A 16820-nucleotide genomic window follows, 5' to 3' on the forward strand; every position below is an offset into this window, starting at 1 on the left:
TAAATAAATTAAATATTTATTCGAATAAATTATACCTACTCACATTGTGTTTGAGATTAGGTATTGTTATTACAATTGTATGTAAAACAAATCATTATTTTGTTAATATATACGTTTAGTATGTAGTATTTGAAATGTAAGGAAGTTTTAGTGATTTATATATTGATATTTAATTATATCTTATTTATAAAGATGATATTATTATTCCTACGTAACACCATTGTATAGAAATAGTCAATAGTAAGCCGAAGATTCAGTGAGACCTCCCACGAGGTTAATCGAAGATTGACGATATAACACCGAGTGACCATAATTCATAGGAAGCCAGTTATTGTAAAGCGAGCCTGAAATTTTTAATTTACTTTGGAATTTTTTAAATGAAATTAAAGAAAAGTGCTATACTTTATTTTTCATCGAATCGAATCCCGCCTCATTGCCAAGTTTTCGATTATTAATGTATTTTTAAAAAAATTCTATATTTTAATTTTTTTTAGTTTGTTATTTTCATTAACTAAATACTATTCCATACTATTTCTAATAGCCTGCAATACGTACTCGTGTAATAATTCAAATAAATAATGAGGCCTTTAAAATTGAAATGCATTCACAGTAAAAAAATGTTCGCTTTAGTACACAATATCATACAAATTGTAATAATTCATTCACATTTTGACTTGCAACTGTAAACTTTTAATTTGTGCTACCTCTTGACGGCATACGGGTTAAATTGTTTGCTAGAAAAATAGTCAAGGGGTATTTTGCGGTACCATTGTGTCGAGCTAAAGTCTCGTAAATCATGTTGCAGCACTCGAACTTATGAACGGTGTACACCAGGTGGTCGGTGCTATTTATACATCTCTGTTTATGTTCCAATAAAGGAGTACATTTTATTTTATGACTTTCATTGGAACAGATTTCGATTCATGGTACACAGCGTTCAAATTTCAATAAGGCGCTACGTCATACCTATGTGCTATGTATAGTTTTTTATGTTCTTATAATCCGTGGTGTGATATCTCGAAGAGCTGAAATGTTCAACATATTGTTGTAATAAGAAGCAATATAAATGTACAGATTCATTCAAAAAAGGCCAACAGTGGTGGGGAGGACAGCTGGCGGGCATGTTTCGCGAAGCGTGATATTTTTTGCACGGACTTAACGTATTGTGGTCACAGTTTAAATTTCAGTAATGAAACTTTACCTTGGAAATTTAAAACTACGGGTGGATGTCCTTTCAATTAACAAATACTGACATACCTTTTAAATGTTCTTTGATACTTTGTTAACTTTTATTGTCATGCTAAATATAAGAATATAACTTCATTTAGAAGATTAAAAAAAAAGGCAGAATTTGTAAACGCGATGTTCAATTACTATGGTGGATAGTAACTGAACGCAAGTAGGTACAGATTGCGCATTACTGTGGCATTACATCGTAATGAAAGCGAACGCCGCTCCTGTTGCGTTCATTAGAGGCATAGTTAAGTACCTGTGTTGCCCCTCTGCGCTTCCGGTCAACGCTCAACACACTCTTTAGGCAGTTCCTGTTTTGTGCAACATCCGCTTTTTATCATGATTTCATATCTAGCTGAATAATAAATGACAAATTGAATTATATATACAAAAACTATAGATTTTGTATACACTATCCGTCTTAGCATCAAGTTTGCAAGAGAATAATAAAAGAAGTTATATCCTTAAAATATCAGAACGACTAGTCTTTACTTTCAGCGTCTGTGAAGAAGAATTAAAATCACTTTAAACTATAAGGAATACAGATTGACAAAGGGGTTTGTCACTCATCAGAATGTTTATTAATCTCATTCCCAACGCGCTGAGCAGGCACAAGAGGCCGTTCCCGCAGGAATGCGCCGTAAATCATCGCATATATCCGTCTAAAAGGTCGCACCGCGGTTCAACTAATAACCCAACCACTTCTTGCCGTAGTATATAATATATTCCCTATACAAATGAGTATAGTCATACTTACAATTGGTAATAAATTATTAACAGTAAACGAGACGTGTAAGATATTAATACAATTATATTAATTTACGTATTCGTTACTGATCAAAGATTTTTTATATCCATTTTATTATAATTTATTCAAAACTATACTACTGCAGTTCAATAGTTACGTTATCAAACCATGTCAACGTACTGGTTACAGTTAGATGAAAATCGAAAAGAATGAACAGTATTGTTCGATTAAAACTAAGGGATCATTACGTAGATTCTTCAAAAGTACCGCACGGTTAACCAACCTTTTGTTCGCGTTTCTCGGAGCGCATGCGCATCTCTACACATGCTTTTAATTAATTTATAAATTATGTTCTATGCCAGAACGATACCAAATAACAACTATATTCTTGTTGTATTCAAATGCTGGTACTTCTTAATTACATAATAACATTTAAAGCAACCATTCAGGCTCTTTCGAAGCATAAGGTTCCTACAATTTACATTTATTAACTTTCATCTAATCGTCAATATCTCGAATAATATTGTAAACGAAATGTATGAGCAACAGTTGACAGTGAACTTGACGTCAGTCTGAAGAGGCGTCGGTGGTCAATCGGGCCGCGAGTGGGCGGTGCACTTGTTCTTGCGCAACCATTTGGTGCCCTCAGGTCCCGATGTGCGCTGCGCATGTGACAACGTTCCGAACTCGCCTAACACATTAGTATTCTACCGTTAACTCCACTTACTATGGTGACCTCATGATGTTGTACATACAAAACAATAGACAAATAACAGCACATTGCACGTTTGACAAGTAAAACAAAAAGTTTTCATTTTAATCAAAACAAGAGTTTGCTTCTTTGTTGCACAGAAGGAAAAGAATTAAAGTATGTCACGGTATGTTTAACGTTGGTTTCAAACCTTTTAAATACTTACTGAGAACTTAAAGTCATAATGTTAACAATATATATTATAAGCAATGCAGAAATCACGAGTAGTTATTATTACATTTTGTGGTAGGAATTATCAACGTATTTATCGCAACTAGGTGCATAAGTTATATAATTATCGCTATCTCCTTGACACTTGCCTGCTGTTTAAGAACATTAAAATTCTGCAATTAACTTTTTGATTGAAAAACAGTTAGGTTATTACCTATAGTACAAAATTACATCTGATTTCATTTTGTAAGGGTTTACGATCTGTAAAGTTTAACAACATTTTAGCTGCTATTACATGTCTTACTATATGTTTAAACTGATATTTTTGGAAAGTTTTATAATATTCTCTTCTCGCTCTATAATTTTGTAAAAATATTATCTCTGAATATTTGGAGGCAGGTACCTGTATTGACTAATTGTCAGCGATTATCGGAAAATGCATTAGTTTTACTTTAATCGCTATTTAATGAATTAACTTTAACAGTATAACCGTTTTATTTTACTTGAATAATTTTTAAAGTACTATCAAAAATATGGATCGATAGAATAAAGATAACTAATAAAAAAGGAGGAACGATATTAAATGACCCCAACTCGTTTATTTTATGAATATTTCCATAATTTATGGCAGCTATAAAATAATCAGGACTGGCATCGTGCAGTTTCCTCACGATAGCATCTAACTACTTTACAGTGATTGGCCTACGTCACCTGCACTGTCACGTAATCTCTCATAAAACACCGCTCTTCATTATTATCCCATCACGGACACCGTCAAACATGTTTTAAGTCATAACGTCCTCTGTGTACTTAACATATAGCGCAAATCATAGTGCGTTTTATGACATAATTGAACGTATAATTATAGTAGCAAATATTCGTTAAAACAACAAAAAAACTGCATAACGTTTAAGTATTAACTTACTAACCTGTGGATAGAAGTAAGAAAGCCAATTAGATAATAGTTTATTCATAGTGATAAATGTAAATGTTATTTTTTATTGGCATTTTCTGTTCAGATCTGTTTTGATTTCTAGCATCTTCTAGAGGTAGGTATAGTGAAATGATATTCATCGAAAAAGTTCTCACTAAATACGTGTACGGCAATATATTGGTTACGTTAAAAAACAGCTCAAAACACTCATAACCATTTTTGATTTTTTAATTTTCCGCTCTACAAAATATTTTCATTATTTTAGCTAAATTTCAGAATTTCATTCCGATGAAAATTTAATGAAAAGAAAGAAAAGCATCATTAGTTATTTCAACTTCCATAAGTACTTGCTTTTACGAGTTGCAGTCGGACAATTATTCCTCATTGCCTTCATTAAAACGGTTACATTCGTGGGAAATTGCAGATATCCTTTCGCGATCTTATGAAAAGTACTTTTCTGGATGACACAAAAACTAAATGCGAACCCTTTTTAACGCGCTCTAATTTATTCGTTATAAAATACTGATACTTACTTAATTATGTACCTAGGTCAATGTAAATTACCAATTTACCCAATTTTATTAAGATAAACAATGTCAAATTTAAGTTTAGAGTAAATATTAAAATATTGCATATAATAATAATTAAAATCTATTATAAGTGTTTCAATATTTTAAAATAGGAAAAGCATGATACCTGTAGAAGAAGATGCAGCGGACCACTGACTCTGCACGCGGGCGGGGGAGATTCGTATCCCCAAAAACAATTCCAAGGCATCTTTGCTCATTTTAACAAAAATAAAATAATGAACTAATGAACGCCAAATTATTGAGGCTCCATCGTCAATGCATCAAATTGATAGCCTAATTTTGGTATGAGATACGACCAGTCTATAGCACGGGCGCCTTGTAACTGCGCTAGAGGTACACGTTTAACTCGGTTCAACTGATACCGCTTCCCTCAATTATCATAGAAAAATTTTGTAGTTTTTATTTCTTTTATTTATCTTTTTTGAATTGATGCACATTCAAATAATAGAAAGATCAAACGTGCTCATGATAATAGATACCTTTAAGTTTTGACTGGTTTACGTGAGGTAGGTAAACTGTCGTAAATCTTTCTTTGTATGTTTGGTCAGACGGTAGAGTTCGTATAGAATTATTTTGAACAAAAAGTAAAGGAAGTGCCCCAACTGCAGGCATTTCTTTTAGCTTAAATAGAAAAACAGGAACTTAACCTTGATTTTTGTTAATGTATTGTCGTAGGTTTTCTTACGCACTGAGATTTTTAACGAAAACGAAAAATTATTATCACAGTTCGGACCATAACTCGACGGCCGATTAGAACTAAATAAGAACTAATAAAGATTCGGTTTACTTTAATCAAAGTTATACCTTAACGACATGCCTAAATTTTATGGATTTAAAAAGCATAATATAACCCTCTAAATCCATTATACATTATGACCGAAACTAATAATGTATGACTCACTTTATCTAATAACGATTGTCCTATCAATACAAAAAGTATCCTGTAGGTGGTATGCGGTGTCGATTTATATTGAAACAAAATCAATATAAAATCAGATTATTGTTTTTTTTTAATTCCTATATAAATATTATGTGTACATGTATTTAAAAGACTTGGTGAAATATATTTCCCACAACGAAATAATAGAAAATATACAAACAAAATAGGTATACTGTACACAATGTTTTTTCTCTAAAATTCAGAGTGTCAAGTCACTTTTCATTATAAAAATACAGTTTTTGAATTATACAATAAAATAAATTGGGTATATTTACTCCCTAGATAGAATTCATAAAAATCTTAAATAGAGTATATTTTGACATTCACGTGAATAAATAGATAAATGCAATAATGTATGGCTGTATAATTTTACATCATTTTTTTAACACACAACAAAATTTTATCATTTTTAGTTGGAGTTCAAAACAAAAGTAATAAATTTTGCCTTTATACTAAAAATTATAATCTTATTACAAAAGTTTTCTTATATTTTCAGTAGTTAGTCTATTTTGTATAAATAGATTGCAACAAACCTGCGGTAGTGATTGAGTTGTACTGATATCCTCTGAACGCTGCTGATCCCGAGACCAGGGACAAGTCCAGGGCATCTTCCTTATTGCTATTCACACAAATAAACAGGCCAACTGGGCGATTACTAAATGAATACAAGAATTCATGAGATGTTTAAAATTTTTGATCCTACGAGACCCGCGCGGCAAATTATCGAGTTAGGGGACTGGAAGCAGGACAGTGGGACACGGGATATACACGCGTGCGAACCGAGTGGCATTTCGTTCGGGACTACGCCGCGCCGGCCCGGGCTCGCTCATCTACGCACAACCCCGAAACCAGCTGTTCATAACAATAAATAAGTAAATGATTTTTCACTTATTTCACGTTTATAGCAAGAAAATTGATGCAAATATTGAGAACAGGAAGGTATTCTTAATGGTGACAGTGTATTGTAAGTAAGAAACTTTTAACAAGATGCAAAGTACCTACATATTGTGTTCCTACCAACTTAAAAGTGTGTAATAATAATAACGTTTATATATACTTACAGACCGTAACAACCATATTTTTTATTACTGTTGTTCTGGTTAGAAGCTCATATGTAAACACATTACGAATAAATCCGCATTATTTTAAAATAATTGAAAACCAGATAATTAAAAAACTTAAAAATTCTATCGTTTGAAAGCTGCTGTTAGAAGCTTTGCTGTATTCCTTGTGAATACTATACAATATAAAAGTTACAAAACCAATTATGATTTAAATTTTTTGGTTTTTATTTCTTATAATAACTTAAATATTCTAAACCATTAAAAACTTAAAACTGTCCAATTCTGACAAGATTACATACATACGTGTATATCGCATTGATAAACTCCTTTTTTATAGTAGATTATAAATATTTATTACTATAAAAATGATACTGTTCAAAAACTGTATGCTTACAAACATATGCTTGCGACGTTTTAAGCTTTCTGTTAGTATGAAACTGACTAGTTAATAAATTGTAAAGTGGCTTATGAGGATCAGAGATTGATATGAGCGGAAATTACCTTAAGATAATGGAGTTAGCCTGCAACATTCAGTGCAGTCATTAATGTTATGATGCACGTATAAGGACGCAATCGAAACAAATAATATAAGTTCATTATTCCTTATTCTATGAACAATTTTATTCCAAAGTCTCTTTTGGAGATAATTTTAATTAATTGCATACGTGCCAGCAACTTGCCATTTGCGATACCAAAATATCGATGACGCTCTGCTACTAAAATATCAAATTTATCATTTAGTATACTAAATAAGGTGAATTTGCATACATGGAATACCTGTATTATTATACCTAATAGATTTGTTTCACCGATTATTTTTTCTATTATTACGTCACAACTCATAACGGCTGAATAAATGAAAGTTCTAACTAATTAAACATTTCAGTACCTAACACAAAACGTATGAAAGACTGAAAAAAAACGTAACTCCGTTAATTAACATTGTTGTTTCTTCGTTCTGATAATTTGAACTGTATTATCAATTCTGAAACCAATGTTCTGAACCAAAAACTACCTTAACAAAAAAGTCTGCCAGATTGTGATTAAAAACTGTAGAACATATTCAAATGAAACAGAATACTTTTATTCAACTCCGAAGTTACATCGAACTATATAATATATTAAAAATGGTTAATAAAAAAATGGTAAACATGATGAATTTCTAAGTGGGAGTCGAGCATGTTTAGGGACGAATATTGGTCCAGCTCCTCACTGCTGTACTTTTACCTAGTACATTGCTTTATTCCCCTCAACGGTATAATGTATTTATCTCATAACTTTTAAAGTGTGTATGTGAGTTGGACGTTGAGGACTTACCAGCAGCAATAAGGCGACCCACAAGCTCGTTTTCCCACTCCGACATAAAAAACGCGCTTCCCTAAATTAGAGGTAAAATATAAAATAAGTGTGTCGTTGCTGAATATAGTATATATTTCGCTTTATATCCGCTTTATTTCCAATTTCATTATACTTTTGATAGAAAAGTAGTCTTCATACGTAATTAGACCAATGCTCGATTTAGTATACCATATAAATGTCATGGCTTGTACATTTGTTCAGTAATTAGAGTCCTTAAAAGCAAACTTCTACAGCTTTATCCGTTCCTGTTTGTTAATAAAAAACGAGAAAATTGACACACTATGGTTTTTGAAAATACCACGCTGAGTGATAGAAGTGTACAGGAGTAATATATGAATGGCTATATCAATTCCACAGTTCCAAGGACTTATTAGTATTCGTTTAACTCAAATTAAAAAACTCCACTGAATGGTTAATAATATTTTTTATATAATAATAGCCTATAAAGGAATTTGAATTTGTATATTTCTTTATGAGATAGCAGGAAGTAATTTCGAAAATTCTTGGTACGTAAACTACATAACATTAAGTTTATGTTTCATATTACGTTTTACGAGTAGTGTACCTATATTGTTTAGAGCAGACATTTGAATATTGCCTAGTTGATAAACTGGTTCGACTGTAGTTCAAAAGCTCATGAACTGCATTTAAATACGTAATTATTTGATATAATAACATAAAAAGTTACTGAAAGTTGTTCAATATCGAAAAAACCAAAAAACCATTCAACTTTATATGAATTAACAATACGGAAAATCGCTACACTCTTTGCTATTGTTCATTGTAGTACCTACGTACTATGCGTGTTGGAGAGCTTCCGTACTTTGGTACATTCGGCAACGAAACACTGTGTAATGTTATTGATGTAGAGCACAGCTCTATATTTGATACTTACGTAAATGCTAATTGCCTCTAATTGTGAATTCAGCGTCAATAAGTACCCACTTAATGAATCGACGAGGTCAATTTAGAAGTAACAGTTTAACCTATTTAAAATAATATGTATGACTAGATACGTATAACGTATTCATGCACTCATAACATTAAAGTATTATTCGTAGTCAAACAGATGCCTGTCAAACACTATGAAAATCTCTAGTGGGAATTGGGGTGTACCACAACGTCTTAATGGCCAAAGCTGGAGAAAATTCAGTGGGAAAAGAGGAGCTATATCGGTCCACTACCATCATCACTTTCCCACACAAGAGTTGAACATTAGCAGAGGCCCTTAAATTCGTTGCCAGCTTTTTTAATTAAGTATCAATTTTTATTTTTGAATTATTTTTCATATAAAAAATCGATCACAAACAACGAAACAGTGATTTTATTGTTTTCTATTATTATATATTATCATATGATATATCTTACTTGCGAAGCCTAGTTCTACCAGTCAGCATGATATATATTTCAAAGATAGTTTGGAATATAATTAATTTTATTATTTTCCATGCATCAAAGTGTGTATTTCAAGGAGACTGCATTTAAAATATTTTCCACGTACATAATTACCAGTCTCATGGTCATGTCGGTGAGCTATTGTCCGATAGAACAGATATAGCTAGTACAAGATGCTCTATTCTATATAGGTAGGCTATTTGTTTTTTTTTTAATGAATTTTAAGTTTAATGTTGAGCGGCATACATACATATGTACTCCAAATGCAATGGATTAGCGCAAGGTTTTCCAAATGTGAGACAATAAATTAAAATTAAGTCCTGTGACTAGCTGTATAACTTTAATTTAATTTTATATTAAAAATAATAAAAAAAAACAGATGACTCTGAATAAATGACAACTATTGACAGTCATCCTTTATCGGATTTTTTAAATATAAATAAGAAAAAAAAATAATTTAATTAATGTTAATTAGAGATATTTTGTTTCATTCTCACAAAATCTTAATTCAATCTTACTTATGTCAACATAGATAATAGGCAATAGCATCATTATTTACTACATACCTTTTTCATTATTCCGTGTCCTTTCGGGAACCATCTTCGAAAACATTTAACAATAATCACGTTAAGCCTTTTTATTAACCTTAATATCCATAAAATAACGCAGGAAGTTGATATAACTCCTATCAACCAGCAAATACCCATCGTGAATATCCATATTTTTCCACAGAATTTACTCGATGTTCATACACAGGCACAATTACCTCTACTGAACAAGCAGGTATAATTACTGACCCCACTATGTACCGAGTCAACATTGCACTATTGTTACAAATAATTAACATTTTATACCTAATATTCTATGACAGTCCGATAACTGTATTATCTATATAAATGTATTACAAGAAAATGTATTGACGATTTATTTTCAGGTATAGAAGTAGAAGGTTTCGTGGTACACAGGCTGTGGCGTAATGAATGGATAATATGGTGGAGGACGTTGTAGTGGTTCAGAATTTTTTTTTTAGTTAATGTCCATGTCATAGTTTTTTTTGTTTCGGTAGTGTGTAATTTTTAACGTTTTCGAAAATTTTTGGTGGTAAGACTCCAAATGAAGGAATTTTGACAATTTGTTTTTGGAACGGTATTTTTAGATAGATGCGCTATCGAATATTAAACCATAATTTCAAGGCTAAAATTTCATTATTTTCTTCTAACTTTAGTCTAATGTGAAGTAAACAAATTTTGATCACCCGCGTGCAAATTAAAAAAAAAGTGCCTGTTTCATCAACATTCCGAAATTGTATAATTCATTATATTTTGAGTAATTACACATAATTTTTCTAATACGATGAGTCAAGAACTTTTATTCTTACTTACGATAGCCTAAAAATTTATTTCATTACTATGAATTAACTTTAAAACATTGATTTAATAACTGTAGGAAGAGCAAATAACTTTATTTAGGCTTTTGTTTCATTTAATTAAATTTTACGATAGTTGTTCACGGTTGCCACCGTCAGCTCGAATACATACTCTACACCTTTTAATGAATGAGCACTTCAGCTGCTTGCATTCCTATTTATACCTACTTCTTGTCTCAAAAAACCTTATTTTGTATATACCAGTACATACAAACGCCAATTTCTTTAGTGTAATTTCTATTTACTAATGGGACTTATTGTCAAACTGTGTTATTCGGACTTGTCTTTATAATACATTTTATCTGTGATATATTTAAAAAACATTTTAATTTTGTACTGTGGTATACTCAAACAAGTACTTAATATATCAAAGAGATATCAAAGAAAACCACGGTTATTTAGATATTAATATATTTTCGAATCTAAAATGTACAAAAAAATACAACTTAAATGTAATGTACTTAAAACGTCTGTTTAATCAATGAATAAAATTATGTTTTTCGATTCGAATACATGGTTATAAAGTAGTGTCGGCTAGTAATTGACAATTACCATCGTAAATGAATCGGAACGAGCTACTAGGAACAAAAAATGTAAGCCACGCGTTTATTCTGCTTGAAAAGTTGCAAAGTCGGGAGCGCCACAAATTTTCGCTTCATATAATCGAATTCACAAACAATAAATTCGTTTAATTAATATCAGGGTGGTTGCGTTTAAAATTAAAAGACATAGTATGCAGTCATATAGCTATGCAATTTTGTTGTATGTTTAGTAAGAGATAAACATAACGACCTATATCGAATTTATTATTTAATCAACCATCACTTTAATAACAACTTTGGTTGTGTATTCTAGTCGTAAAAATATAATGTACTTTAGCTATTTACAATTTATAAACATACATACAATGCTTTGAAAAGCACAGCAACACAAAAGAGCTCTTAACTAACATATGAAGAACTAAATAACACAGACATAACTGCCACCCGCAAAAAAGATTACTGCGTACGAAAACGACTAGTTATATTCAACACTAAATAAAGTTTTAGTCCATTTAAGACTGGGTATTACTATATATGTTAAAGCTGACAAATATAACCCACCCGTAAGTCTGTGTTTGACACAAATATTCTTTTATTTCATATTACAATAAAGCACGTAGTGACAATAATCCTTTCTGCAGCTGGCTCATAATATCGTTAAAGTTTTTCGAAAAACATAATTAGTTTTAATACAACGTTATCTACAGCAGATTGTTACATCTAAATGAATATACACAATACAATACCCCTGTTCACAGACGACAGGCCAAGACCCGAGGCATGATTTTATACAAAAAATAAAATCAATACTGTACGGGATTTCTTATACCTCATCGTGTTAGCAACTGTCATCTTACTATAAATATTTATCACACATCATCTACAGAGGAATTACATAAAAATTGGGAATACAAGATGCTTATAAAATTATTACTTTATAAAGATGTTAGAGAAAATGTGAATAATAGTTACACTAATTATGTTTTCCATTTGAAACAAAGATTCCCGTACCCATCAATGTTTCTTGTAACATGTGGTCTTTCACCACGAGTCCCTTTCCACAGAGTAATTTTTCGTTTAAATTAATCACAATTATCACATTTCAAATACAGTCCAAATTTTTTTTGCTGTAACATTTGGATGGAAACTTTGGACCCTATTAGTTTAATTTTCCATTATTATGTTCATTACTCTGTGTGACGGGACGCATATACATATTCCAATCTTAATGCAAAAATAATCATTATTCCAATTCTTTCCTTACATAAAATTCCGAATTATACAACATTTCGAAATACATAGACAAATTTTATTTTCCATTTAAATATATATTTAAATCTATCATGCCTTAATCGACAAATTTCTAAGAATTCTGAAATGACAATAAATCTTAAAATTACAACAATAGAGACTTATTATCGGAATAGTGGCCAAATTTACAAAAGAATACACTTAAACGGAACATTCAACATTGAAGTACAAATGGATTTCAACACTTGCACAGCATTCTTCTCTTGCCTAATACTTCAGTTTGTCAGAGTAGCTCGTACTATTTGCCCTCTATTTATGTCTGGATCTTGATTTCTCATGAGGTATACATCGATTACACAAAGTTAAATGTCATTAGCATTCATCTTCTTAATTACACATTTTGCATGAGTTATAATTCTTATCATAAAGGCCAATTTAACAATTTATTTTTATATATCAAAATATCATTTATATAGGAATATTTCTTCGTTGATGATTTTTAAAACCCATTTCTAGCCACTGACTATCCCTCCTACTTTTGGTGTCACTTAGCTATTTATTATATTATAATTTATAAGTTAATGCGTTATATTCGAAACCACCTATGGGGCCCTGAAGATGCATCACTAGATCCAGCTTTATAAGATAAGAAATTAATATAACATTACAAGGAAATATTAATTAATCCATGTTTTACATACCATTAATTTAGAAAATTGTTGATTATTCCTTTTTAAAGTTAAACAACAAAGACGTAGGATACTTAAAATTTGAGAAAATTGTACTGATACAACTTTAATTCAAATAAATCGAACACGAAACGTTGTCCACGCAAAAGTTCAAATGCTTATTTGAAGTTGGTAATGTGTTTTTTAAATTGGATACTATATAACATCATTCGTCATAACAATATATTAAAAAAATATTGCGTCTATTTATATAAAGCATACGCTATCTTAACTTTATCACCAATTGTTGCTGTATCCATGTTATTTATTTAAAGGCCAAGTATTTTGTTTAAAATTTATTAGAAATGCAGTTAACATTGTAGTGCATTTTGAGTTCACCAATTTTATATCTACTGTATTTATATACAATTTTTATTGATGTCTATTTTATAGAATTTATATCGTTAATAAAGTTGACATTGGAAAAATACTTTAATATCCTTATATTTCAGGCACCCAGAGTGTATTAAACATTTAAAACCTGTGGAAACCGTTAATATGAATGGACGTGTTCTCAACAGTTTCAAATCTTTTAACTATTTCGTTATAAACATGTAAAAAATATCTTTTCTCGACCACTTTAACATTGTTATAGATGTAACATCAAAAATGAAAAGATGGTATTTAATGTAGCATCGTTTCAGTGTGTATCCAGCTACACGTTTTCTATGTACACGATACGGGTAAGATATACCAAATTTTCAAATATAGCTGTAAAGGAGTTCACGTAGATACCTAGCAAGGCCGTCACTTGTACTTTATAGACTCGGTTATTTCAAAGTGGAGAAGACACCGGGCACGTCTCCTCTTTACGACATAATGGAATGAAATGTTATATTGCTACACGATTATCGGACATCATAAAGCTTTATCTCACTATCACAAATGCTAGTCACATCATTATGCCCTCGATGACGAATAAGATTGGTCAGTAGCCTAGATTATCAGAACTATTATACTTTTTAGGTATAAAAATATTAATATAAGTATTTATTTTTTTATTTAGCTTACTTCTTCATTTTGGTTTATTGGGTATTCTACTAGTTATTTGTACGTTCATCTTTAGGTAGGTATTACAATACATCACATTTTAATTCATATTCTATAAACTATGGGTGGTAAGATCTGTATATTGCTACTTAGATACTATGATGTATCGATGTTATACATTATTTACGGAAACGGAATATTAGATTTTTAGATTTAATCAAAAACAATGAGATAAAATAGACGACATTTGTCTGTTTGCTTAGAGCACAAAGTCAAGACTTTAATAGAAGAAGTGAGAACTTATTTTAGGGCCACAAGTAATTTTGCCTGAATTGTTTTTCCTTATTATTTGCGGCCTTTCGATTCGAAAACCAGAATGGATACATTCCAAGAGAAACCTCCCGATTATGAACGCAGTGAGTTTAAGCGAAATGAAACAGGCATCAAGTCCTTAGACGAATGATTAAACACCTAAGTAATGGGAACACCGCCTATACTTTTATACCGTATTAATTACACCAATTTTATTACAAAAGATACAACTGTAATATGAATATTATAAAAGCACTTGCAATATCTATATAATTAAGTGAATAATTTTGAGCTCTCATTCTACTGCCATGGTCCCAATCGCACCGTATCAAAAAACCGTGGACTTCTGTCACTCGTATTAACATTCGTTCACATATAACTTTAACATTTTGAATATTAAAACATGTACAAGCTACATTGTGCGACTCTAACTTTAAAGTGTGAATGGTGAGCTGTAATGTCGGGATTTATTTTATTCGATAAGCACATTCTCAACAATCACGCTGGTACTAAGGTAATGACAGTAAGGAAAGATGCAGCGCGCATCCGTAATCAATACAGGCGAGACTGCCTTGTCAAATGTTTCCTTATATCGAGTTAAGTCTAATTACAAATTAGGTAATAAAATATGCTTCTATCATAGGCAAGTGTTCTAGCTGTTAGACCGCATCCAGTTAATTATTATGCGGCATTGTGCTCAACTTGTCTAACATGAAAACTTTCAGTGACACGAAAAAGTGAAAACTTTACGTATTTATTGTTTTTAAAACAACAATACATAAAAATGTTGTAATAGAACACACTTACAAGCTTGGAAGAAATTTCTTTTTATCAATGATATAAAACAAGATTTACACAAATTGAGCACACGTTGACTCGGTAGTTCATTAATTACTACCTGCGTATTGACAAAGTCCCTATTCTAACTAAATAATAAAAGTAGCTAAGTGTTTTTTATTGGTGTTAATTACATCTACTGAATAATATAACATTAGAAGTAGACATAGTTTAAAAATGAAATATATAAATATTATATATACCTACTTCATGATATTTTTGTTTAATAAAAAAAAACTCATTTGTTACTAAATTGCATTTCATAAGTTTCAATTATATCAGCAATATAAATAAAAGAAAAAAATATTCAACTCTCGTCAAATATTGAGGTAGCAGGAGTATTTGTATTCAATTTAAATAATGCCTGGCGGCCGGCAGTGGGCTTACCTTATTCCAAATATCTAAAACTCAAATGCTCTCATGGATTCTAAATACACTTTATTAAACTTACAAATGAGAGGGAATTTATTTGTTAACAATGGAAGTTCAAGTTTTGATAATATACACACCAACATGGGACTTCGATACGCTGTTTATCATTTCGTGTCTACAAACCATCGAAAGGATAGGAGGATACAGCCGATCAATATTGTAAATAGCAATGGAATATTTAATTGAAGCATAATCGCTGTACTCGTATCAAAAACGAAGCAAAAAAATTTCATCAAGTGCAGGTATTTAAAATTTTACAGTTTCAAAAAAAAAAAAGATATAAATGAATTCTAAAATTACGATAATATTATATCATAAGAAACACAAGGATATATTAACAAAATATTTACACTAAAGCAACAGCTATAATTTAACAACGCTTTATTTACACAATGAAACTCTCCCGGACTCTATGCATCCAAAGTAATATGTCTATAAAATATAACAATGAAATATGTCAAATAATAATGAATATCATAATAATGTTAAAAATATATTTTCCAAATACAGGTAAACATCAAAATAGATTTTAAATCGAATTCTTCAGACGGACATAGAGTCGGAGGCTCAACGCATTCAACCCATCCAATACTACAACTTATTTTGTCATAACAGGTAACATCTGACTTTCATACTATAATACATAACGTTTACAACGCCAAAAAATATGTGTTTATTCGTATTTAATATTGCACGCGGTATGTCCGTGTCGCATCGTGGGTGTGGAAATCCGGACGAGACGATCGAGTGGTGAATCGCGTTCTCTTTTTACTCCGTCGCGGGAAGTCACCCGTCGCATCTCTTAAAGTACCGTAAACAACTAAAATCTATACATAGATACGGATATCTAAGGATCAATATCGAAGAGTTCTCACAGAACTCGAGACGAGCGAAGAACATCACTAGCACTACTACACTACGTACGAGCGCATGGAATCTAAGTATCGGGGACATCGGCCGCGAGGCGAGCGATGCGTAAATGCAAAGTGCGCGGGCCCGCCGCGGCGCGTCACTGCGACAGCAGCTTCTGCAGCAGCGACGCCTTGCTCGAGCCCGCGCCCGCCGCGCGCGCCTCATCACCGCCCGCCCGCGCCCCCGCCGCCCCCGACGCCCCCGC

The 16820-nt window shown here is 31.6% G+C and overlaps 2 protein-coding genes across 4 annotated transcripts in view; both read right to left on the reverse strand.

Annotated features, from left to right (window-relative positions):
• Window positions 1-9932, reverse strand: part of LOC119840284 (tensin) — a 66623-nt gene extending 56691 nt beyond the window's left edge. Inside the window, exon 1 of one of the 3 annotated variants that reach the window (XM_038366829.1) lies at window positions 9752-9932. In XM_038366829.1, coding sequence (XP_038222757.1) covers window positions 9752-9892 — 141 coding nt within the window. In that variant the 5' untranslated portion in view covers window positions 9893-9932. Of the gene's footprint in view, window positions 1-4533; window positions 4746-5900; window positions 6098-9751 lie in introns of those variants that run through there. The other 2 variants (XM_038366844.1, XM_038366837.1) reach the window with 2 other exon arrangements.
• Window positions 9933-12516: 2584 nt separating this feature from the next.
• LOC119833453 (SH3 and multiple ankyrin repeat domains protein 1-like) overlaps window positions 12517-16820 on the reverse strand; it is a 21939-nt gene continuing 17635 nt past the window's right edge. The window contains exon 16 of the mRNA XM_038357498.1: window positions 12517-12525. Within this exon, the coding sequence (XP_038213426.1) occupies window positions 12517-12525 (9 nt within the window). The remainder of the gene's footprint in view (window positions 12526-16820) is intronic.

The sequence above is a fragment of the Zerene cesonia genome, chromosome 1, assembly GCF_012273895.1.
Source record: "Zerene cesonia ecotype Mississippi chromosome 1, Zerene_cesonia_1.1, whole genome shotgun sequence".
In the NCBI taxonomy this organism is placed as follows: Eukaryota; Metazoa; Arthropoda; class Insecta; order Lepidoptera; family Pieridae; genus Zerene; species Zerene cesonia.